This window comes from Equus przewalskii, chromosome 27 (assembly GCF_037783145.1).
Source record: "Equus przewalskii isolate Varuska chromosome 27, EquPr2, whole genome shotgun sequence".
Taxonomy (NCBI): domain Eukaryota; kingdom Metazoa; phylum Chordata; class Mammalia; order Perissodactyla; family Equidae; genus Equus; species Equus przewalskii.
The window spans coordinates 10,746,285-10,772,046 of record NC_091857.1 but is presented as its reverse complement, the minus strand read 5'-3'; the positions used below and the strand labels follow the sequence as shown (position 1 = coordinate 10,772,046).

The 25,762-nt window shown below is 34.5% G+C and overlaps 1 protein-coding gene across 16 annotated transcripts in view; it reads right to left on the bottom strand.

The window, feature by feature from the left end:
- The window catches only part of ROBO1 (roundabout guidance receptor 1), a 1,062,925-nt gene that overhangs the window by 57,535 nt on the left and 979,628 nt on the right, over nt 1–25,762 (bottom strand). For all 16 annotated transcript variants that reach the window (XM_070597856.1, XM_070597864.1, XM_070597866.1 and 13 more), the window contains 9 exons: nt 24,517–24,641; nt 21,732–21,903; nt 13,750–13,955; nt 12,160–12,241; nt 11,816–11,984; nt 11,566–11,732; nt 6,017–6,138; nt 4,857–5,088; nt 3,792–3,913 (listed from right to left, as the gene is read on the bottom strand). In XM_070597856.1, coding sequence (XP_070453957.1) covers nt 3,792–3,913; nt 4,857–5,088; nt 6,017–6,138; nt 11,566–11,732; nt 11,816–11,984; nt 12,160–12,241; nt 13,750–13,955; nt 21,732–21,903; nt 24,517–24,641 — 1,397 coding nt within the window. The remainder of the gene's footprint in view (nt 1–3,791; nt 3,914–4,856; nt 5,089–6,016; nt 6,139–11,565; nt 11,733–11,815; nt 11,985–12,159; nt 12,242–13,749; nt 13,956–21,731; nt 21,904–24,516; nt 24,642–25,762) is intronic.

Here is a 25,762-nt window from a genome sequence, read left to right as displayed (position 1 = left end):
GCCATTATTAAGTACAATAAGGGTTATTGAACACAAGCACGGTGATTCCATATGACAGTTGTTCTGATAATCCAGACGGCTACTAAGTGACTAACGGGGTGGGGGGTGGATAGAGTATACACCATGGATATACTGGACAAAGAGAGGATTCACATCCCCAGCAGGACAGAGCAGGATGGTGCAATATTACACCACGCTACTCAGAACAGTGCACCAGTTAAAACTTCTAAGTCATTATTTCTGGAATTTGCCACTTAATATTTTCAGACGGTGGTTGACTGTGGGTAGTGGAAACTATAGAAAGCAAAACTATGGAGAAGGGGGGACTACTGTACCCTCAAGACCTTTTTGAACTTTCTCATATACTTTTAAAGGATTATATTAGGTGAGTCTAAAAATTTTTGCTCAAAGACACTGGTTCCTATCAGCCCATATCATCAGGGTTTTTTTAAACATCTAGAAATTATTTGCCAGAAAAAAAAGGACCTTGTAAAAAGTTGTCTATATCCAGATAAGAAAAATAACTTATCTACCATCACTCAGCATTTGCACTCCTACTACAGCATAACCCTGGATGACCAGATAACACAAAACAAAGAGGAGGAGGAAGCTTCGAGTCTAGTACAGACAGTCCCCGACTCACAATGGTTTGACTAACAGTGGTTCGACTTTATGATGGTGTAAAAGAGACAGACATTCAGTAGAAATCATACTTCAAATTTTGAAATCTTATCTTTTCCTGGGCTGGCGTTATGTGGTACAATACTCTCATGATGCTGGGCAGCGGCAGTGAGCGCAGCTCTCCGTCAGTCACATGATCGTGAAGGTGAGCAACTGATACGCTTACAACCATGCTGGACACAGACAACCATACTGTTTTTCACTTTCAGTACCGTATTCAATCAATTACATGAGATAGGCGACACTTCATTATAAAATAGGCTTTGAGCTAGATGATTTTGCTCAACTGTAGGCTGATGTAAGTGTTCTGAGCAGATTTGTTAGGTAGGCTAAGCTATGATGCTCCGTAGGTTAGGGGTATTAAATGCATTTTCAACTTACAATAGGTTTATCTGGATGTAACCCCACCGTAAGTCAAGGAAGATCTGTACTTTACTTCAATAGTTCTTCAGGATAAAATTACCTGACGCTGTCACAGTCACATCACCTTCTATGTCAAAATCAAGACACAGTTGATTTAAAAAGAGAGCTTCTGAATAATCTAAAGCATCTTTATATAAATGTGGTTATTAAAAATAAAACTGAAATAAGGAGTAGGGATTATCCTAGGATTTAATTCAGCCTATGGTATGTTCAACTATTACCAATGAGAGAAAATTAGCATTCTGATCTCATATTTAAGTGGGAATATTAATTAGTCTTTGATAACATATATGAGATCATAAAGAATAACAATATATATTTGACTTGAAAGGAAAATATTCTTCCAATAGAAAATTATTGTATATTCATTAACTTTGATAATGATATTTCTGCTAGGAAATTATTTCCAGGATATTAAGATGTTTAAACTACACTATAATCCTTATTTTAAGTTTCACTAAAGGATTATTTAATCATAGCATGATCTTTTTCAATGTTGAAGAACTTGTATACAGTGCATGACTGGATTTGGACTCAGTTTCCAAAAGAAAATGATCCATGGAGTAGTAAACCTTGCTCTATATTCTTTAGGATATCCTCGAGCCATATGTGAGATTAGCTTCAAGTAGCCTATTGTCTAAACTGTAAAAGGAAATGGGATTTAAAATAAATCTAATATCAGTGTCCTCTGTCACATGGTCAATAACCTTTAATTTTTTTCTTTGAAAGTTAATATTATTTTAATATAGTTTCAATGCATAACACGAGCAAATGGTCAGACTCTATACCAGGATCTGACCATTTGGAAATAAAGAGTCCTTTGTGCTTTTTTTTCCCCAATTACATTATGCAGCTGAACCAAAGCCACAAACTGATTTTGAACCAGTCAATCAGATTCTGAAAGGCATTTTATTATTTTAAATTGACCATGAAGTTAAGTGAAATCCACCCTTTTGCATTTTTTCAGGAGAGAAATGAGTTTTGACTCTTAGGGGAAAATGCCTACATTACACAATTTTGCTTGAGAGCTGAGACATCACCTCATTTTAAATCCTTAAAAATTTCTATAACAGTTTATTTTCCAGACTGAACCATAGCATTCTGTCCCTCCCCAGTACGAAAATAACCCTGAAACTCATGAGAAAGCACTTAAAAGTGTAGAGACTCTTACCTTTTAATGACTCAATTACACTAGGAGATCTAATCTGAAAGACTTTAAAACATCCACTGTACATTTATGGCAGAATTTTAAATACTTAAAAAAAAAGTCACCCTCTTAAAGTGTACACAAATTTCATAAAGAGGTTTTCAGTTTGTCTTTAAAAATAATTTTGAAATAAAATATTATACCTAAAATTAAGCTCAGCATAGTTGGTTATTGAACAAATTAATTTGCTACTCAAAAGACCATTTATCGTCTTTATTTAGGCCTTAACAAAGAGTGCACATCAGAGTTACCTGGAGACATTTACCAAAATATAAACACAGGCCCTGATGTCAGACCTACTGCATCAGAATCTCTGAGCGTGGGGGCCAGGCTCTTATATTTGGAAAATGATTCCACAAGTGATTCTTGTAATTAAAAAGCACTGACCTCTGCTAGAGAAGGTGCATGTATTCACCTTCTAAACATCAGTTTCATATCAATAGGCACAGTCTAAAACATTCACCTGTATGAGGTAATCTACTAACGATCATAATTTAGCTAGTAACTAGAAAAATACTGAGGCATCACAGAAACGTAAGGCAGCGTCTAGAGAAATACATGTTTTGCAGTTAAATTTCGTCTAGTACATAGTGTGTTTTCAACATAAATGTTGAAAAAATACCATAAAACCTATTTTCTATTAAGATTTTCCTGATTCAGTCTATCAATTGGTCGTTTATCATAGCTCATTAAGATTTTACTATAACATGGAATCATTGTTAGGATAAATTTCACATCCTTAACTTAGTTTTTGTTGCACCTTGAAAATATTTGCTCAAAATGAATTTGTGTAAGTCTCTCTAAATTCATTGTCTAGAGCTAATGATTTCATAGGTTAAAACAATTATTCAGAATCATTAGGGTAAAATAATTATTCAGAGTCATTAGATTAAACCACTTGACAATATATCACATATTTGAAAAACTCATTTAAACATACAGAAATTTATAACTGAATTCCCTCTGACATAAAATTTTGTTTAGAGACTAAAACAAGATTTATTAAAAAAAAAACCCTGATTTTCGGGCACACAAATAATTTTTCTAACTTAGCCCAAAGTTATAAAATTTTAAGTATATTATAAAAGGAAAACAAACCATATTTGATAGAAAATGATTCATAGCCAATTCCATAGGGCAATCCAATCCCTCAAAATATTTTTAAGCTATTTTTTAGGGACAAAGAAAGATTTTTATTAGCATTTACATTTGTTATTTGTGTGAAATTAGATGGAACTATATATTTTGAAACCACGTAGACTCTCACTTTCAAATTGATTTATTTTCAAATGGCTTTTCCAACAAAGAGAATTAGTCTACAATCACTGAATGAACAGGAGAGTATTTTCAGAAATAATTTTATATGCTGCTATGTCGACCAGCAGATGGCGCCAAATATTCACAAACGATTTAAGCACGATTTCTTTCCCCTTTGCGGGGGAGAGGGGTATCCATCAGTAAATTAGCACGTGTTTATTACCTTATACTCTTGGACCATTCCATTTTGAGTGTCTTCCGGAGGTGGCTGCCAACTAACAAGAATTGCAGTGCCATTTCCGTCATTCTTCGATACAGTTACGCTTTGGGGTGGGGCACTGGGTGCTAGTAAATTGTTTTTAAAAAGTGGATTATTATGAGTGCATTAGAGAACACTGAAAGACATTAACATTTAAAGTCAAATAGTAACTATAAAATTTATACCAATATATGCATAAAGATATATCATATCCAAGTCTCAATAGTCCCAAACTATTCGTTTTTCCTCAATATTGCTAACCAATTGTTCTTGTGATTTTTCCATAACAAAAGTTATATAGATTATCTCCACAAAACCTCCCAGAAAAAGTAACCCTGGTCCCATGTTCTCCCTAAAAATGTTTAAAAGTATTAGGATGAACGGTAATCATTCAAGAAATTAACTATATCCTATCATTTACATAATCAAACTAATGAAGACATTTCAGGGAAAATTCTGATTATTTTTAAAGAGTATACTTATGACACGTAACCTTTTACTTTTACGTAAATATTAATTTTTAATTTACAGTTCTAGGGTGGCCAATCCTACTGTTTTGTCTAGAACTGAGTGGTTTCCAGGAAGAAGAGGCATCAGCATAAGTTGCTAACCCTGGAAAGTCCTGGGCAAACCAAGACATTACTCATCTCATTCACAGTCCTCTCTCCAAATAATATTCCATAAACAGATGGAAAACAATTAATGGAAAGGCTTGAAAATTGAGAACAATTCCATCTTTAAATGTGAATTCTGAATAACTAAACATATCCTACATATTGCCATTAAGTAATACAATGTTCACGTTTGCACATTTTTATATATGCCACTATTAAAGCAAGTCAAGTATTATAGAATTTTGTTTTTTCAGTAGCTCTAATTAAAAAAATTATACAAGCAAAATATAATGTTCAATATCAAGACAGTTAATAATTACTGTCATCATTTACATTAAAAATTTTTCAATTAAGTTAATACAATTCTAATAAATGTACTGCAATTCACAATAATCACATATTTCATTATACTTGCCTTCTTCTAGAGTTTTGGCAAATTTTATTTCACTATCTGCTCCTTGAAATTCATTAAAAAAAGGACGAGCCTTAATTTCATAGTTGACTCCCTTTTTGAGATCGGGGATCACCACACTATTTTTGGTTGGGGTCCTCACTTCAAAAACTAACCACTCAGATTCACCGTGGTTGGCTCCAGATGGCCGATAAAGAATTTTATATCCTTGAATATACTGAGACTGTTGGTCCACCTATTAAAAGGACAAATAAAAGTATAATCATTCATATGTTTTTATTGGTTTATTTCAAAATTATGAAGATTAAATGTAACAAAATGCAAAAAATTCTATTTGACTTCACCCCACGGGTTTTTTTTTAGTTTATATACTAAAAATGAATCGCTGTTTTTTATAATGGGTTCACTTTTTCTGCTTAATATATCATATCAGATATAAATTTCTATGCTTCATGCACAAATGTGAGGCATCATGGCAGTTCTGTGGCAGACATCCAGCGAAATGTCAGGGTCAAGGGAATGATAAAATCAAATGTGTTTTACCACTTTCTAATTTTAAAAGCCTTCTTAATACTACTCAGAAATATTCCTAAGTTCAAAAGAATTTGGGGCCAGGCCCGTGGCCGAGTGGTTAAGTTCACGCGCTCTGCTTTGGTGGTCCAAGGTTTCACCGGTTCGGCTCCAAGACACGGACATGGCACCACTCGTCAGGCTATGCAGAGGCGGCGTGCCACAGAGACAACCAGAGGACCTGCAACTAGGATATACAACTAATACTGGGAGGTTTTGGGGAGAAGAAAAGAAAAAGAAGATTGGCAACAGTTGTTAACTCGGGTGCCAATCATAAAAAAACAAAAAAATTCATGTGATAATGATCCTATCGCAAGTTATATATTCATAATTAATGCTCTGTATTCATTTCCTCTGAGACTGGTAAAGTTCATTATTGCTGTGTAATAGGAAGTTTTAAAGCCAGCTGCCATAATAAACAATGCTTACATTATAAAGTTATCATTGGTGGAGAAATGGATGACAGATATATATAATTTAAATATCTGCTGTATATATATATATATATATAGATCACATGATGATATAATGATCTCCCAGAAGGCATCTGCCTATTAAAACTAAGATCAAATACTGCAACAACAATGACTCACTGTCCAGTGCACTTCGATTGAAGAGGAAGAAAGGATGGTAGGGTTGTGGAGATGCAGTACCACATTTCCCAGTTCTCTCTGGACCTGCTTGTGATCCACCCCCTGACTTGTTGGGGAAACATCTGCAACAATCCAAGAAGACTGTGTTAGAGCCCACACAATGTTACTAATGTGAATGAAAACATGGTGAAACAATCTTTTCACTCATAGCAACTCTCAACAAAGAAGAATCATTCCAACTGTGAAGCCAACCTGTGATAGAGAATAAAATAGGAACAACTTAACCTTTTTATTATGATCAAGAGGAGAGGGAGATACAGAGAGAGAGAGAGAGAACAAGAAGAGGGCATGTAGAAAGCAAAAAAGAGCAGGAGGCCAAGGTAACCCTGGCCAACAGCAGCGTTTGAGGCTCCCCGTTCCATGTCATGATTGCTTTCTTGCCGAGGATGAGGAGCCTGGTGCAATCCCCTCTGAGTTTACAACCACTGTAGTGATCCTAACTATGCATGAAAGAGCCAGAAATTGCAGCAAAGTGGATCAGTAATGAAAAGAATGAAAACATATAAGGAAAAAGCAGCACCAAAAGAAATTAGACACCTTACATGTTATAAGATGAACCTGGATATCTTCTCAAATGAGGTATGTGATAAGTTAGGGGCAATGATGGGGCAGACAGGAGCCACCAGTGGAATGGAATGGAATAGAACAGAATAAATTTGATGAGAAAGGAGCACTTAACATCTATTTAATAGCTGGTTTGATTTAGCTTAGTTATTGTATCATCGTAAAGAAGCCTTAATAAAGAGTCCTTAACTCAAGAACACCAAAATTTTAGAAAGGAGACAAGAACATAGTAAGAATTAAACTACTACTGGTGTTCATTTATGTTGCGCTTCTTTTTTCAACAGAGGGGTTTTATTAAACTTAATAAGTCTGTACTCAATAAAAAACTGCCCATTTCTAAAGAGGTTTCCTAAATACAGATGTTTTGCTTTGTTTACAATAGTAAAAGAAAACGCAAAGGGACAAAGAGAAGAAAATAAAGAATTTTTTTGTGTCCAGAATTCTCCTTATCAGAGTATTGTATCTCGGCACGTGTATTCTAAGATTATGTATCATCCCATCAACAGACACAAGAATTTTAGTTTCCTATATGATTAAATACCTTCAAAGAGCTGACTTTGGATAGAAAGCAAAAACATGAATATTAAAAATGAGGTTGGGGGGCCGGCCCCGTGGCCCAGTGGTTAAGTTCGCGAGCTCTGCTTCGGTGGCCCAGGGTTTCGCTGGTTTGGATCCTGGGTGAGGACATGGCACCGCTCATCAGGCCACAGAGAGGCGGTGTCCCACATAGCACAATCAGAAGGACACACAACTAAAAAATACAACTATGTATTGGGGGGATTTGGGGAGAAAAAGCCGAAAAATGAAAAAAAAGATTGACAATAGTTGTTAGCTCAGGTGCCAATCTTTAAAAAAAAAAATGAGGTTGGTAAGTATCTTTGATGGAGTTCACGGAAGGCAGGCAAATGGAAGAGATGGCTGATCAAGAGTGCTATTCAATGTTCTCGGATATAATACCATTGACTGTATACTGAGCCTATAAATTAAGCTTATAAATAAGCAAAATGAAAAAAAAAATGGAGATAATTTTGGGTTCTCATACTTTATCATATCCTACAAATACCACTGGCTAATATTGTCCCTCAGGCTACCTATTATCACAGCTTATAGATAGAAAGCACTTACAGAATTACTTACATATGAATGTGTTTAATCAACATTGGCTGAGCTAAAGCAAATTACTGTATGGAAAACACATACATCACATCAGCTTCTAAACATATTCTCTAATATGTAAGCTTCCATCCTCAGGGAATTTTCTGCCTTTGAGGAAGTATCTTCAAACACATAAATAACCATTTTAAAAGATAACTACTATGATTTGCATCGCAATCTCTAATTTCTCTGGTTTGAGGTAAACTTGCCAGTTAGTCTCTTTAGAAAAATTACTAGACTCCCTTGCCTAGTGTAACATTTTGGCAATGGCAGTCTAGAATATTATTTTAGGAAATTTCCCATCAGAGAGAAAAATGGAAAGTAATGTCTAATAATGTAACATTGAGAAGTTTATGAATCAGTCCCTTTATTGTTTTTGTTCTGCGCCTCCTCCTGAAAGAAATGCATTATAATGTAAAAGGTCCTTCCCAACATTTAGACTTAAACTTAGAGGAGACCTCAGATATGATTCCATCCAGTTGCTCCCCCACTATTGGGATTCCCTATACACAATCTCGAGGGAGATTACTCAGATCTCACTTCGTTACTTACAATAACAAATCTCTTAATATCTATACCATACAATTTCTATGTACATATTCTTTAAAGGATAAGGCTCAAGAATGCTGCATGGATAGGACATGTGGATGAGAAACAGTAGTAACAGTACCAACCACCACCACCATCCCAGCAATGACCACCACCAACTCTACTTGCCAGCTACTCATCTCATCTTCCTTGCATTATCAAATCCTGTCTTTGGGAAAATACATTTTGATTATCCTGTGACAAGGCTCCAACTCCAACTGCCACATAGGTCTAGCTGCCTCCTGAACTGGATACTGTGCCCTGTGTCTGTGCAACTTTAACTTTGACCCAGTTCACTCACAGGAATCTCCACTTGAGGAAGACTTCTTTGCAGCCATGTTACAGAAATGCTTATAGAAATTACACCTGCTCCCTTATGCATCAACTTCCATCAAGTCTTTCCTGAATTTCCTCCACCTCTGCCTCTTCCCCTTATGGCTTACACATTCTGTACTCTCCAACTGGATTTTTTCCAGGTTTGTCCCCAGGTTCCCGCTATAGTCAATTTTAGCCTGACCTTCAGCTGGGCTTCACAGTGTCTCAAAAGCGGTACAAGAACTAGACAATGAAATCTGCCTCAACATTACTTCCACTCGTTGGTCCTATTTTGTTGCCTGGAGTTAGAATAAGTATACATTTTTCACATGATAATCTCTTAAAATTTTAAAGAGAACAGTGTCATGCCTATTCTAAATTTATTATTTTGGGGGTTAAACATTCCAAGATCCTTGGATTCCTTCTCCAATGATGTTTTTTCAGCCTTCATTGCAGCTCCCCCAATTATCCTCATTGTCCTCTTCTTAAAAGTCTTAAAAGTCTACCTAAAAACAGAGTGCGCAAAGAGAACACTTTACCGCATTCACGATCTGACCAGTTCAGAGTAAAGGGAGGAGATTACTTGATCCAAACATAATTCTGCCAACGCCAGCTAAGACGACATTTGTTCTCTTGGCAACTACATCACTCAGTTGGCTCAGATAGGTGTCTTAATTGACCTCAAACACAGAAGTCTGCCTGCCCCTTGCACGCCCTGACCCACACTCACATGGACTCCCTTTAATCCTGTTATCAGTCTATCCTTCTACAGCTAATTTTTAAAACTTAAGTTCAAGTACCAGACTTTCAAATTTGCTGCATTAATTTTAATCTTGTTACTGCAGGCCCATCATTCCAGTCGAGACATATTATTTCTGATTCTCTCGCTCAGCATACTAGCTGTCTTTCTCAGTTTTATGATATCTGCAAATTTTAGAAACTTCCTTTACTTTTAGTCCAAATAGAAAAACAAATATGAGTCTGATAACAAAGTCTTACGGCACAAAACAGAAAAGGAATCTGAGTCTTGTATTTTCATGAACTGATTAGTTAATTCAATCCTTGTCCAATCATGTGGAATAGATATTTTTAGCTCCATTTTATAGGTGAGGAAACTGAAGCTCAGGACTAACTAACTTGCTCAGGGCCACATAGCTAGCAGGTTGAGAAGCTGCAATTAAAATTTTTTTGATTTCAAAATTGTATGCCTGTTTCACTGTATTTCCAGTCTTCCAGCTGATGTGGGTTCATCCATTAGCTATCCATGTTCAAAGGTGAGTTGATTAAAATTTGAAAAGATTTAAATTGATTCTGAGACAAATGTTAATGACCCCCTCACTTACAAATGAGGGCACATATTAGAAAAGCAATCATATGATTCATATGACGGAACAGCAGTCAGTCACAAGCTTTCACTTTACTAGGTAGAGACCAAGTGTAAATTCACTTTACAGCTGCCACAGTTTCTGCATTCTTTACAAACGCATTATCTAATATTGAAAACCTCACACCGCCTTAAGGCAGGCTCCGAGACTGTTTGAGCTCCTGGAGAGGTGACTCATAGTAGCAAATATAGGCATTTGGGGGTGTGGAATTCACACAACAAGAGACAGTCGTGGGCATGTTCTACGACTTGGTTTGCTTTCTCTGGGAATTCTGAAACAAAAGTTCTTTCCAAAAAGATTGTTTATACACTCACTGGAGAGACAAAACATTCAACATGGCTGGTTGACCCTCTCCAAAACCAGGAAAAAATAGCTTGTCTTTCAATCATTTTGTGCCCAACTTGTTTCTATCACTGTAACTAAGTTCCAATTTTTCCTTTGGAAATATACAATCAAGATAGGGGCATTATGATTCCTCTGTACGTTGAAAAAAGAATTTTATATTTCTAATCACTACCATCTAGCACTATCTTTCTTCACAAGTATATTTTAATTGCAATGACAGTATGTTCATAAAAAAAGGTAAAGGTTGATCCAAATTCATCTTTTTTTCTTTTCAATATATAAATTTTATTCCTATTTAAGCACTAAAATAAAAGGAGGAGCAAGAGGGTGGATAGGAGAGATAATAATCTATATGTTGAAAGCTAAAAATAATTTTTATTCACAAAAGACAATAAAAAGCAGTGTATCCAGAATATGGCCCAAGTAAATAAATTTCCAATTTCAAAGATTTTTAGAAACAGCTTCAACATGTTCATTTTTCTTTTTATCTGTTTCTTTAACCCAGCTTTGACCAAAATGATTCCCATTTTAAAGTTTAATATATCATGCCTCACATATTCAACAATGAAAGACAGGCTAATGTGATAGAGACCTAAAATATTTTTTTCCATGCTTTGTAGGAGGTTGACTGGACAGAGAGATAAGAACAAGTTCAAGTTTATCTTCCAAATCTCTCTTACATTTGCATGATTTCCAGAGAGTATTACTTGACTAGGGTTGTAATTTTCAAAACTCATCCAGAAGTTCATGAGCACTGATGTCAATACAAATAAAATCTACTCAATTTTAAATATGGTTATTATGTGATTAAGATTTTACACCTACATGGAACCATATTTAAAAATCAAGAAATTAAATATAATACAAAAATATTCACATAATATTTTTGTCTCATTGGATTTGTGATTTTATAAAACAAGAAACATTGTTCTTTGTTACTAATCTTATCTTGGAGTGCTTAGTGCAGAGAATAATAAAGTTTGCAGACATGATGTTTGTGCATTAAAAATTGAGCAACTTGGACAACAGATCTATGTTACATATACAATCCTAGCATGTAGTTCAAATGATTTACCTGTAAAATTACAACATCTAAGAATAAGTAGGTGTCACAAGGTTGAGTAAATCAATATTTACCTTGTGTTTTCACTGGATCTGATATCTGGCTTGGATCACTAATTCCGTATGCATTAGCTGCCCTCACAAGGAAAAGGTAAATTGCATTAGGTTTGAGTCCTTTAATGGCAAATGTTTCTGTTTTCACATTCTCTGCTACGGTCTGCCAGCTGCTACCAGATGCATGGCTAAGGAGAGACACACAAGTTAGAACACGTATATTTAATGGTAAATCAAAAAAAGAAACAACTACAAAACATCTTCATTTTACCTGAAGGCCTCTATAATATAAGATGTTGGAGTTGCACCTGAATTCAAATTTGGTTGCCATGACAATGTTACTGTATTTCTGCTGACATCTGTAACTTCAGGTTTTGAGGGGGCACTGGGGATTAAATTAGGGTCGGTGGGTCTTGGAGGCTGAACTGGAACTCCAAATTCTAACAAAGGAGAAAAACATGAAAGATGTTTACACGTGTACCGATAAGCACATAAATGTAGATAACATATCCACACACCTACTCAGGCATCAGGACATCTACTTCATCTCTTTACCAGTAAGTAAACAACTGCATTTGAAGCTTTATTTTAAGGTAAACATGCTATCTAATTTACCTTGGACTTCAATGTAAGCACTCCATGTTGCTTCACCACTGGGGGTTGATGCAATGCAGGTGTACCGACCAGTGTCACCCAGCTGAGAAGACAGAGGGGAAATAAATATTTGGAACAATCAAGAGCTCACTGGGCTAGAAAAGCAATGATAGGTTTATATATGGCCCATGAATATGGATAAATGCATTAAAATTCACTAACCAGAAACTTCCTCTTAACTGAATATATTTTTTATTGAATGTGAAAGAAAATATTGCATGAAGAGAGAAAAATTGTTTTCTATTGTTATTCTAATTATATAATAAAAATATAATATTTAACTGAATTAACACATTGTTTTCAGTGTCAGGGACAATGAAAAATTCTCAGGGTTAATCTTTATTGCTAAATGATATCCTTACATTTAATAAGTCACATAATAAAGCTGATAAAGTTGAGCCTGTAACTGTTCTTGCTATTTCATCTTCTATCAGAATTGCAACTATATGGATATCTGATATAAACATATTTATAGAAAAAAGACAGACACAAAATAATTTCTTTTTATTCACTCTTCCTTCCCACTTTTTTTAAACCCGTAACTTAAGGCAGCTTAGTAAGTATAAAGCCAAACCCTAGCTGGAATGAATGCTCTCTCTCCCTCTAAAGACTGAATGCCTGAACACACACACAGGTCACATGTTCAACCTCAGAATCAACAGCAGCATAAGGAACCCATACACCTCTGCTGAAGGTAAAAGCTCTATCTTCAAGCGACATTTGAACGTTATCATCTTGCTCTGCCAATTGCAATAACAAAGTCACAATAGTTGTCACAGAGACATACAACATATTGACTTTTGTGGCACATGAAATGAACTGTTAGGCTGATCCAAAACTCTGAAGAAGCCACCCACAATAAGTAATAACGCAACTGAAATGTATGTGTATTGCTGTCGAGGCTGTTCTTTCACAGGCCTCATGAGCTTGTCTGACCTTGACCTAAAAAGAAAAAGAAAAATCAAAACAAAACAACACAGTCCTGAAAGAACAGGTATGGGATGAGACGCCCTGGGAAGGTAAATCCCAAATCGTTCCCACAGACCTGGGGGCTTTTCACCATTTAACATTCTGATTTGAAATGTATGCTCAGTGTGTACATTGCTTTATAGTTTTTGTTTGCACGTATAGTATTCCGTAATTGCAAAATGCTGAACCAAATATTCACAATAGAGGAACTGATCAAGTATATTGCACATATAATGGGACTGGAACATATCTTTGAAAATTCTTTATATAACGATTGCATCAAACCACTCTGGAAGGTACTTTGTTTCCCACAAAACCCCATCTAATTTCCTCAATAGGTCTCAAATTTTTTTTCTCTTCCATATGAAACCTTAAATTACTTGCCATGGGCTAAATTATGAGTCAAATCATCTTAAATATACACAGTGGAATATCTAAAAGAATAAAGCTTCAAATTAAAAATATATTAATACTGTTATTTAGCATTTCATTGATTCTAAAATTTGAGACTTCAACACTAGTTGCCGGAGGCAAAAACAAAGTGGAACAAAATGGGAAACCCAGGGTGTCATTTCAAGTTACCTTAGCATATCGGATCTGCAGCACTCCGTTCTCCAGCTGCTTGATTCGAGAGTCTTGGGTTGAAACAAGGACCCCATCCTTTCTCCACAGGATCGTGGGCACTGGACTGCCTGTGGCCACACAGCTGAGCACTAACGTACCATCCACTGCTACAGTCTGATTCACGGGACCTTGTCGAATGACTGGGGGAGGCCGGTCTGCAATCACTGCCAAAAGAAACAACAGGAAATAGATTTCTGCAACTGGAAGCAATTTTCTAATCATCCAAGCAACATCAGTTGCTCTAGGCTTTGAAACAATAATTAAACAAGTAATTAAAGTAGGAGACATGCATTATTCAGAATGCATTTATATGACGCACTGATTCAGCATATTAAAATGATATGCAATGTACTCCTTTCAAATGACCACTGACTGAGCTCGCTGCATTGTCAACCGATGCATTTAACTTAAGGGTTCAGGGCCTAACTAAGGATTGTGGATGGTGAAGTAGAGTACAGCGGTAAGAAATGGAAAGCTATACTTTTTAAACTTTAAAATATGTGAAAACAAAACACAACAACAAAAAATCTCATTTACCCTAAGGAAATGTATGAGATGAATTTTCAGAAATGAACCGAAGCCAACTTGATATTTGATAACAGTTTTATATCCAACAGAAAAAATGATGGTACTATTCCAGCATATTTAACAATTTTGGATTCAAAAAGTCACTTTGGACTTTTATAATTTACAAATCAATATAATTGAGCTCTTCTTACCTTGGAATTCTTTCAATTAAAAGAATATGTGGGTAAAAATTTCCTAACCCTAATGAATTCAGAGAAACTGGAAAACTTCCCAAATACATTGTTGGTAGGCAAATCAAAACTCAAGCTGATGTCCTAACTTGGTAAATATCATATTTCCATATTGTAATTACAGGAATGGGAAAACACTTTTGCTAATTATGTTGCTTAATGGTTTTCATGTATTATGGAAGGTAACAATAGGAGGCATTTTTATAATATATAGATAAAATTATTATTACATGAAAAATCTGAAACTGAAACACTTAATCTAAGATAAAACAATTATTTTAAGGAAAAATCTAAAACTGTAGTAGAACTGGAATAAATCCTGAATTAGAGAGATGTTCTTATCCCCTGACCTAGGAAATTTAGGTGAAACTCCATAAATGGTTTTATAAATAAGTAAAAATTAAAAATTAAGTTTCAGAAATTTTTTTTCACTATTAAGCTTTAAAATTCTGGATATTAATTAAAAAATTTTTGAGTCACAAATATACAAGAGACAATCATAACAATTTGCCTGATGAAAGGAAAGTGGTTGCCAGAGTAACTAAACTTTGGAAGCAACAATTTGGAAAGCTGGATGTGTCATGTTCAAACTGTTATGCACCAAAGATTTTCACAAGCTGGAGTCACTTTTCAATTTGTTCCTAATTTATCATGCAATAAATATTAGTTGTGTGCATTCAATCTAAGAGAAATAAGAAAGCAAGAGAGTGAAATCAGCAACTGTTCATTTTCAACCTACCCTTCCAATTCTCTTCCATCCTTGGTTACTAGTGAGAAATCAGCTAATGCCAGGGGGGCACAGTAGAAGACTGCAGTTTGAAACTTGGCAGGAGTGTTTCAGACACTCCATGGATGAAAAATGTAAGCCAATAATTCCTTTGCTTAGAATTATTTAATCTTTTCTACATTATCTATTGAGACTGGCTAAAATCAAATTAGAGGCCTCTCCTGATAAGTATAAAAAAAAAGAATACAAGTGTTTTATTGCATTGGGGTTTTATAAGACTGTACCACTTGTGCTCCCTTGATTATAGGAATGAGTGAATATTTATTTCCAGACATTAACTGAATAAGTAACAGAGCACTTCTCTACAATGATTATAATTAAGTCCAGTAATGGAGTGGTTTACAATTGGTAGTCTTGTTATAGTTAGACACAATCCAGTATCTGGGGATTTATTCAATTTTCTATATCTTTACAGGTTTTTTGATATTTGTATCATACTTAGCATCCTCCACACCCCCTTATCCCATTCCAATCCAGTTTAATGATGCTGTTTCTCTTTCATTTATTTTTTCCCATTTTACACGGGCTAGTTTACAAAAGTGAAGCAAACAAACAGGAGTAGGGTCGATTATCAGCTCCACCATCTGTCACGTGTCTTTGGGCAAATTCCTTAAATTCTCTAAGCCTCAGTTTTTTTATCTGTAAAATGAGGATAAGAATATTTGTTCTAAACAGCTTAAGGGATTGCTATGAAGATTTAAATGATATAATAGATATGAAAGTGCTAATTGCAAATAGCTAGACATATATATGAATTGTGGTCTCATCACTTATCCTTTTATGTAAAAAACTAATAAGTAAATGAGTGCTGAAAGAGTTCATTAAAGCAATTTCACATTTTTAGGTAAACAAAATGAAACATTTGGTGTTATCATGGATTAGAACAAAATACTGGTGAAATGTGCAAATTTACACAAACTAAAGAGTGTAGTACATTTATGAGTCAAACCTAAAGTTAGGACTTATGAGACAGACCTCAAATTAAGGGTCCAATATTTTACACTGAAATTATTAGAATGAATTATCAGGTAAAAAAAATAGAAAGTGTAAGAAACAGAAATACAGTTTAACAAAGTGAGTAAGTGCATGGACTTTGGAGCCAGAAAGATGTAGCGCTATAAAATGAAACATGTTCCCTTGGGGCCAGCCCTGTGGGGTAGTAGTTAAGGTCACATACTCCACTTTAGTGGTCCTGGGCTCGCAGGTTCAGACCCCTGGTGCAAACCTACACACCGCTCATCAAGCCATGCTGTGGTGGCATCCCACACACAAAATAGAGGACTATTGGGATGGATGTTAGCTCAGGGACAATCTTCCTCACCAAAAAAAAAAAGTTCTTTATCTGCATCACCCAACACAGAACCCAATAGCTCCCAGTGGCCACTGAGCATCTGAGTGTGGCTAGTGTGATCAAGGAACTGGATATGTAATTTTATTTAATATTAAGTAATTTAAATTCTCCTTTAAATAGCCTCATGTGGCAAGTGGCTATCATATTGGACAGTGCAGACTTGTGCTTTCAAAATCACTTCTGCTACTTATTATCTGAACGATTTGGGCATACCTTTCAACATTCTCTGCCTCTATTTCCTCATCTGTAAAATGAGATGTTGCCAGATTTGAAATTGCTGATATGTGAAAAGTTCTTTGCACAGTGCCTGGCACAAAGGAAGCATTGAATTACTGTAACTGATTATTAATAAGTATCAATATAGTGGCAATAGCCGTGGTAGTAGTACTGGGATAAGCAGTGTACCAGGTGGTGTAACTCTGTCACAGCAGGGTCTATAAAAGTTTACCTATCTTTCTCCATGTTCAAGGACACATGTAAGGATCCTAAAAAATGAGTGTATATCATCAGAAGTAATATTTTGTCACTCAAATATAATGATTATGAATACTATTTTAATACACATAAATATATTTATAAAATAACTTTAAGTGATAAAGGATACAAAATAACATACACACACTGGTTTAAATATGAAAAATTCACATTTGTACACCAAGAAACATCAGAGTTATACATTACAACTGCCATCCGTTCTCAAGCATCATATCACGCAAACCAATGAGTTAGGCTGTAAAATATTATTATCCCATTTTAGGAATCAGGGAACTGAAACTTTGAAAGCTCGAGTGACTTGGCCAAACCAAAGAGTTAATAACTGGCAAATCTATCATTTCTGAATAAAAGTTAACACTCTTTCCACTGTCTATCAATAACTTTTGAGAGAGGAATGCAAGTGATTTAAAATTTTATACATAATTTAATAATCATTAACTACTTTTTTCTTACATTATAGTAATAAAGAGAAGAAACATATTCAATTAAATAGGTGGTATGAATTTCTATGTTTCTGAATCAAATGCTATTTGGAGTAGCCACAGCTACATAGAAGCAACATTTCCAAGACAGATGCTATTCTACCGTATTCTGTGCCTCATGCTTTATTCTGACTTTGCCTTTATTCTGTTTGTAAACAATAAAGAAGGTCAAGAAGCTAAAGTCAAATAGCATCCAGAAAGTACTCTGCCGACTAGCTATACTCATGACTTGACTTGGCAATATATAAATACTGACAGTGCCAGCACAGACAAAAATTACAGTTTACCTATGAAGAATGAGTCCAGAGTTGTAAGTTGCTTGTACAATATCAATGAACTCCAGAATAAAGGAAACAAAACTAAAAATACAGTACCACTACAGCAAGTACAAAATCATCTTCCATCTCCCCAGAGGTTGTAAGACAGAACAGGACATTCAGTGTTAGGTGGGAATTGGCTACTAGGGATGAATCACAAATTCACAAATTTAGGGTTTTTGTTTTAGTTTAGCAAAAGTTGCTGTGCCTAATAAATTCTCACAGATACAGCAATACATGATAATGCCATGTCAGATGGCACATAGATGCTTTCAACTATTAATTAAGAGAATGATGAGACACTTGAAAACATCTTACCATAGTTTTCTTTGGCCTTTTTTCATGTTCACCTGTATATACAAGTTACTTGTATATACACAAGTTGCTTTATAAAGTTGCAATTATAAATGTATGTACAAGTTTATGTTCTACTTTTCTATTGATTATATTGATCACTATCAAATTCATCACATGGTCTTCACAACCATCATTTAATAAGCTGTAAGGTATTAAGAAATTATAAAAACTTTTTAGGTCATTCTAATTTATTGGAGCCAGTACATACATAATATGTATCATAGACACGGGTAAGAGTTTAGACTTTTGAATGAGACAGTCCTAATTTTCAATTTTGACTTAACCAAGAGCCAGCTGCTCATTCCTTCCTTCTTTGTTTCATCCACTCATTCAAAGAATATCTATTGAGCATCTACCACGTGTCAGACTTTGGTGGTTAATAGCTACATATTTAACTTAATTGGAGAGACATGACCCTGCTCTTATGGAACTTGGTGTCTAATAAAGAATACATGAAAATAAAGAGAGAAGATAGGAAAGAATAGGATGCAATATGTGTATACAGGCATACCTCAGAGATATCGTGGGTCCAGTTACAGACCACCAATATCACAAAAAAGTGAGTCACACAAATTTTTTTGTTTCCCAGCACATATAAAAGTTATGTTTAAGCCAAACCGTAGACTATTACATGTATAATAGCATTATGTCTAAAAAACTGTACATAACAATTAAAAAATACTGCTAAAATATGCTAACCATCATCTGAATCTTCAGCAAGTCATAATCTTTTTGCTGGTGGAAGGTCCTGTAAAAAATGCAATATCTGCAGAGCACAATAAAGTGAAGTACAACAAAATGGGGTATGTCTGTACATAGCAGGGGTAGGGGCAGAGTAGCCATACTTGAGCAGTTAGGAAATGCTTCTTGAAGGAAGTGAAATTTCAAGTCAGTAGAAACAGCATGTGCAGAAGTCTTCAAAGAAAAGCATAGCAAACACAGTAAAATTAGGGCATGTGAGCAATACAGTATTCAGAGCAGAGCCTGCAGAGGTCAGATCACAAATTACAAGCCACATTAAAGAATATAAAGTTTATCCTGAGACCACTAGAAAATAATAAAACTGACATATTAAAAAATTCCTCCGGAATTTTTTTGAATTTCAAAAGGGTATGCATAAAATCCTAGCCAACACTACACTTACTGATGAAATACTAAATGTTTATCCCCTGAAGTTTGAATCAAGAAAATATGTCCACTATTCTACTCATATTGAAGATCACAGACAATGCAGGACAAGTAAAAAAAATTAAAAGGTATAAATATTGGAAAGAAGTAAAACTGGTTTTATTTGCAGTTGGCAAATTTTGCTCACAGACATTTCAAAATAATCTACGAACTCTTAGAAATAATGAGTGGATTCAGCAAAGTTGCTAGATACGGGGTTAATATGCAAAGGTCAATTATACATCTTGCCTTAAGTAATACAATAATGAAATGTAAATATATAGATATGCAGTCACATAGAAAGCCATAAAATATTGTAGATATAAATCTGTCAAAATATGTGCAAGACCTTTACCCTGAAAACAATAAAACATTGTTGAGAGGATTTAAAAATCTAAATAAATTGAGAGAGATATATGGAATATAATCCATTTCCCTAAATTGGAAGACTCAGATTATTAAGATATTAGCTTGTCTTTAATTGCTCAATAATTTAAGTGGAATAAAAATTAAAAACTCAGATTTTTTTCTTTGTTTAGGATGTGTGTGTGTGTGTGTGTGTGCATGTGTATGGAAATTGACAAGTTGATTTTAAAATTTATAAGAAAATGCAGAAGACCTCTAATAGCCAATCAAAAACAAGAAAAGTAAAGTTGGAGACTTACACTACCAGTTTGTAAGATTTACTATGAAGCTACAATATTTAAGACCATAAATACAGGAATAAATAGATCAAGAGAATAGAACAGAGAGAAGAGAAGTAGGCCCACACGTTTATGTTCATGCAAATTATGATTACAATGCCACTGCAAGTCAGCAGGGAAAGGAATGTCTTTTCAACAAATTGATGCTGGAACAATTAGTATCTATAGGGGGGACAAAAAGGAATTTGACTTTTATTTTACACCATACATAAAAATTAATTTAAGATGGATTGAAAACTTAAATCTCAAAAGTATAGGCAATAAAGTTTCCAGAAAAAGACATGGATCGGGGCTGGCCCAGTTGCACAGCGGTTAAGTTTGCACGTTCTGTTTCTTCGCGACCCAGGGTTCGCCGGTTCAGATTCTGAGTGTGCACATGGCACTGCTTGGCAAAAAGCCATGCTGTGGTAGGCATCCTACATATAAAGTAGAGGAAGATGGGCACGGATGTTAGCTCAGGGCCAGTCTTCCTCAGCAAAAAGAGGAGGATTGGCAGTAGTTAGTTTGGGGCTAATCTTCCTCAAAAAAAAAAAAGAAAAAGACATATCTTCATGGCCTGAAGGTAGGACAGGAAACTAAAAGTACCATCCATATAAGAAAAAAATAATATATGGGTCCTTATTAAAATTAGTTACTTAAGCCTGAAAGTCATCATTAAGAGAATGACTGGGAAGAAATATTTATAATACATATCACTAACAAAGACTTGTATCTGGAATATATGAGAAAATTAAAAAAAAAGAGAAATGAATACATGTATCCACTAAAAAGTAAACCAAGATAATTGAGTGACATGCCCACTAATACTTGTACAGGAATATTGAGCTTTATTAATAAAAGCCCTAAACTGAAAACAATCAATCAATAGAAGAGTACATAAATAGTGCTATTTATACAATGGAAAACTATACAGCAACAAAAAAGAATGTATATGTATATACAGTCATGTGCTGCATAATGACATTTCAATCAATGATGGACCACATAAACAAAGGTGGTTCCATAAGATTATTACCATAGAGCTTATGTGTGTAGTAGGCTATATCGTATAGGTTTGTGCAAGTACACTCTATGATGTTCAAGCAATGACGAAATCGCCTAATGACACATTTCTCAGAATGTATCACCATCATTAAGTGATGCATGATGGTATATTTATTATACGTACTTATAGGTATATACATATGTGTATAATTATTTTTATATATTTATATGTATACATATTTTTTTCTTTTCAAATTATTACTACTCTCCATCTTATGGTTTGGAGACTTTCTCCGTCACTGTGTCTTCATAATATGCTTGGCATTAATGGATCATGTTTAGGGGAGTAGATAAATAGAACAAAAACACATTATTAAGAAAAACTTGTTTGCTATCATGAACTGTGAGTTGGATTTATCAACAGTACACCAAGATTGCTGTAAGAAAGGATACAAAGTTGAAAATAAATACATTTCCTGGTACTCTCTTTAGACTCTAAGCCAAATTTGGACATTTTGAAATAAATGCTCTACTTTACCATCAGTAACTTCCAAATACGCTTTCGTGATGATACTTCCGGCAACATTTAAAGTCTGGCAGATGTAATAACCGACATCAGATCTCTGGACATTGGTAATAGTGAGGTCACCAGTCTGGGAGACCGAAAAACGGCTGGATGACTGTGGTGGCTGATATGAGAAAAGCAGATTCTGGAACCCAGAATTTGGGAAGAAAGAATAACAATAGGTTAATTGCTAGGTTTTAATATTTTGGCATATATACATATATATATGAAAATATATAAATGTATACACACACACACACCACAAACACACACAAACATACATATACAAACAAATATGCTCTATATTCTTTCATCACACCCCACATATATAGATGTGCACACACATATAAACATAGAAAACACAAGGTTTAAAGGTGTAGCCTTAAAGAGGGTCATTTGCAAATTCAAGTAAATTCTAAATATTAATATGTGCTTTTATAATTATCAGTTTCAAACAATATTAGATATTGAAGGATATTAGGTATCATTAGAGTTAAAAGTTTTACATATTTAACCAAAACAAAGTCAAAAGCTTTGCTTCACATATACATGACTATTAGAATTATAAACACTAAGACTTTTAATATATAAACAGAATTAAGATTTAAGCACATTCTGACAAATTAAGTTCAAATATATCATTGTGGCACCAGAACAAGTACCTCTGTTAGCCACCCATTATAAAAATACAGTCATTCCTATCAAATTGTCAACAGTTTCTTGTTTCTCTTGTTAAATGGTGAGGGTATCTGTTATGGATTATTTTGAAATTCAAATATTGAACTTAAGAATTCATTATGGAGTTTTATTTCTGCGGAAAGTTACCTTAAATAGAAAGTCAAGATAAGATGTGATGTTATTTTGTGGTACATATTTCTCACTATGAATCAAAATATGCTTGTTGGAGAGAGTGTATCTTTCATGCATAACAACACATCATGCCATTGTTTCTCATGAAATAAAGGGTAATATTTCGTCTAATGAATTAAAGATACTCTTTTTTGAAAGTTTAGCTGCCTTTTAACATACATCATTTTATAAAGGCTTAACTACTATTCCGTGAACATATGTTCAACGACAAAATTTTAGTAAAAAGTGAGTTGTATCATTATCCAAACCAAGTCAAAACGATTTCAAAATTTTATAGAGAGTTTAAATGACTTAATGAATAACTTAAATAACTAAATGAATCATTGAAATATTACTCTACGAAGAAGTACTTCTAGTAGATTTACCATTATTATCACACAGATTTTCTTATTTAATATACTTCCAATTCTTCTGCTCTACTAAAATATTTCATTTTTTCTTGTTTTTAATTTGTGGTCAGTAAATTTAGTCCTTTGAGTCTGTGTTAGAACATGTTAGAATTAGTCAAGGTACTAGAAGTCAAATGATGGCCTACATACCATAAGCAAATTAATATCTGCCTGCCCAAGTGAAAACAAAAGTGAATGTGATGGCATTGCCTAGAGAAGATTAGTGAGTGCAGTCAGTAAACTACCTGCATGTTATTTACATGAGCACAGTAGAAGTAAGACCACGAAACAGCACCCCCAAGATTAATGTAAGAAAAAATAAAAGAGGTTAGGAAAATCTTCAGTGAAAATGAATGACAATCATTTTTTTCAAGTATCAGAAACATATAAAGGGAAATGTTTTCCTTTATAGAAGAAGTCCAGTCATTAAGAGATGAGAAAAAAAGACATTTAAAAAACCATTTTAAAGTTTCTTATTATTTTTAAAGTGAAATTGTTTCAAAGTTTCCTCTTCTTTTTTTTTTGTGCTAAGGAAGATTACCTCTGACCTAAGATCTCTGCCAATCTTCCTCTTTTTTTGCTTGAGGAAGATTTTCCCTGACCTAATATCTGTTGCCAATCTTCCTCTTTTTTTTTTGCTTGAGGAAGATTAGCTGTGAGCTAACATCTGTGCCAATCTTCCTCCACTTTATATATGGGTCGCCACCACAGCATGGCTGACAAGTGGTGTAGGTCTGCGCCTGGGATCCGAACCTGAAAACCTGGGCCACCAAAGTGGAGTGTGCAACTAGGCCATGGGGCCAGCCCCTCAAAATTTCCTTTTTATTAAACCAAAGCCCAATAGTGAACACAGAGTTTGTAAGAACACAAATCTCTATATTCTAGTTTCAATGTATATAGAAAATTCTGGTTTATAAAATGTTTAGAGAGTAGGATTTGATAGCAAATGGTGATTACCCGATAGTTTTGCAAGAATTAGAATATACTGAACTATATTTAACATAACATCTATGTTAAAAAGAATTTCATATAGTTTGATGAATCTTTAATTGATATATACATATATATACATGATATATGTATGTATACATATGACACATATACACACATATATATACAAATTAAGACATAAAGAAGTGAGAAAGACACTTCAGATTCCTAGTATTTTCAGAGAAATTACACTAAATAATTATCATCTCTATTTTAAAAGTGCATAAATCTCTTTCAACATATAATTACAGATACCAGAATAACAGACATGATAACTAATTGAATCATGTTGAGAAAAAGAGTAGGTTTTTTTTAACACGGCTGAATTGGAAATAAAGGTAAAATTTTAAATCACTTTGAAAATTAAAACAATGAAGGAAATTTTGTGGGCACTCAGAGATTTCCCAGCTCTCTTAAAGTCACCGCTATATGACTAAGGAATATGTCAGTTTTTCTTATATATCTGGCACCCATCTTTGCTGATTGAAATAATTAGAACAAGATGGTACCTGGCTCCCCTCTCTCCTCCAAAAAATAGCTGGTTGAGGATTTCCGGTTGCTTCACACTGAAAAGTTACAGTTCGTCCCAAGGCAACAACCTGGTCACGGGGTTTCACAACGAAATGCGGAGGTTCTAAAGGAGATGAAACAAATTACATTGGATCAAAAGAACGTAGCTATTGTCCTAGTGGAGACAATCTGATGATATCACAAGCGCTGCCTTTATTTTATACAGCTCGTTATATATTACCATAGTACAGAATGTACCAATTCTCATCCTTAAGTCGATTGAAGTTAAATTGTTAAGTGCATATTTATAGAATGGAAGATAGTTGTTTTGTGAAGAGGTTTTTCGTATTACCCGATCTTCTAAGATTAACCTCTATATTAAAAGGAATTCTTGAGTAACAATTTGACCCTTTACATTCAAAGTATACCTGAAATTTGTATTAATAAATATATCTTTTCTCATTTAGAGCTGCTTAAAGATGAATGGATACACGCAAGGACCCCCTGATGTACGCAGGTCTTAAAAGTACTTTAATTTAACTCAAAAGCTCCTGAAATGCTACCATGCAAATTACAACCATTTAAAATCTTCAGTCCAATTATTTGAATAGAAATGAATGTAACGCAATAGTGGAGTCGAAAGCCCCCTTCATTTACATAGGCAAGGGCATGTTCAAACAGAATATATATGGAAATGAGGGCAAATTTGAAACATCTGCTCATCCTGACATTATAAATACTGCCAGCTTTGTCCAAACTGTTTGATTTATACAGACTTAAATGGCCACTTCATCCTGCAGTAAATAGAGTGTCAGAAAATTGTGTCAGTTACACTGAGAGCAACGGCAGCTGAGCACATTAGGTGTGCTGATGGAGTCACTCCTGGAAAAAAAAAAAAAAGCTTGTTTTTGGCTTGTGCTTTGTGCTTCAAAAAATGTGCAATGAATGTAAGTCTTTTTACCTACTGTTTACACTCTTCAAATTCATTTCTTATCAGTTGTCTGAAACACCTAATTATTCTCCTCTCTTGTCTCAGTTCAAATTGAAGTGAACATTTCAAGCCAGACATTTAACAGTTTACATAGGATTAGGGTTCTTCTAATCCACTTTTTAAGACTGTTCCATTATTTCTAACCTTTTCTTTAAAAGTACTTTTAGTTACTTATGTCAGTCACTTAGGATAACTCAAAGTGACTATGAATAAAAAATTATATTCAGAATATGTCTACAAATGCTACCACTCTG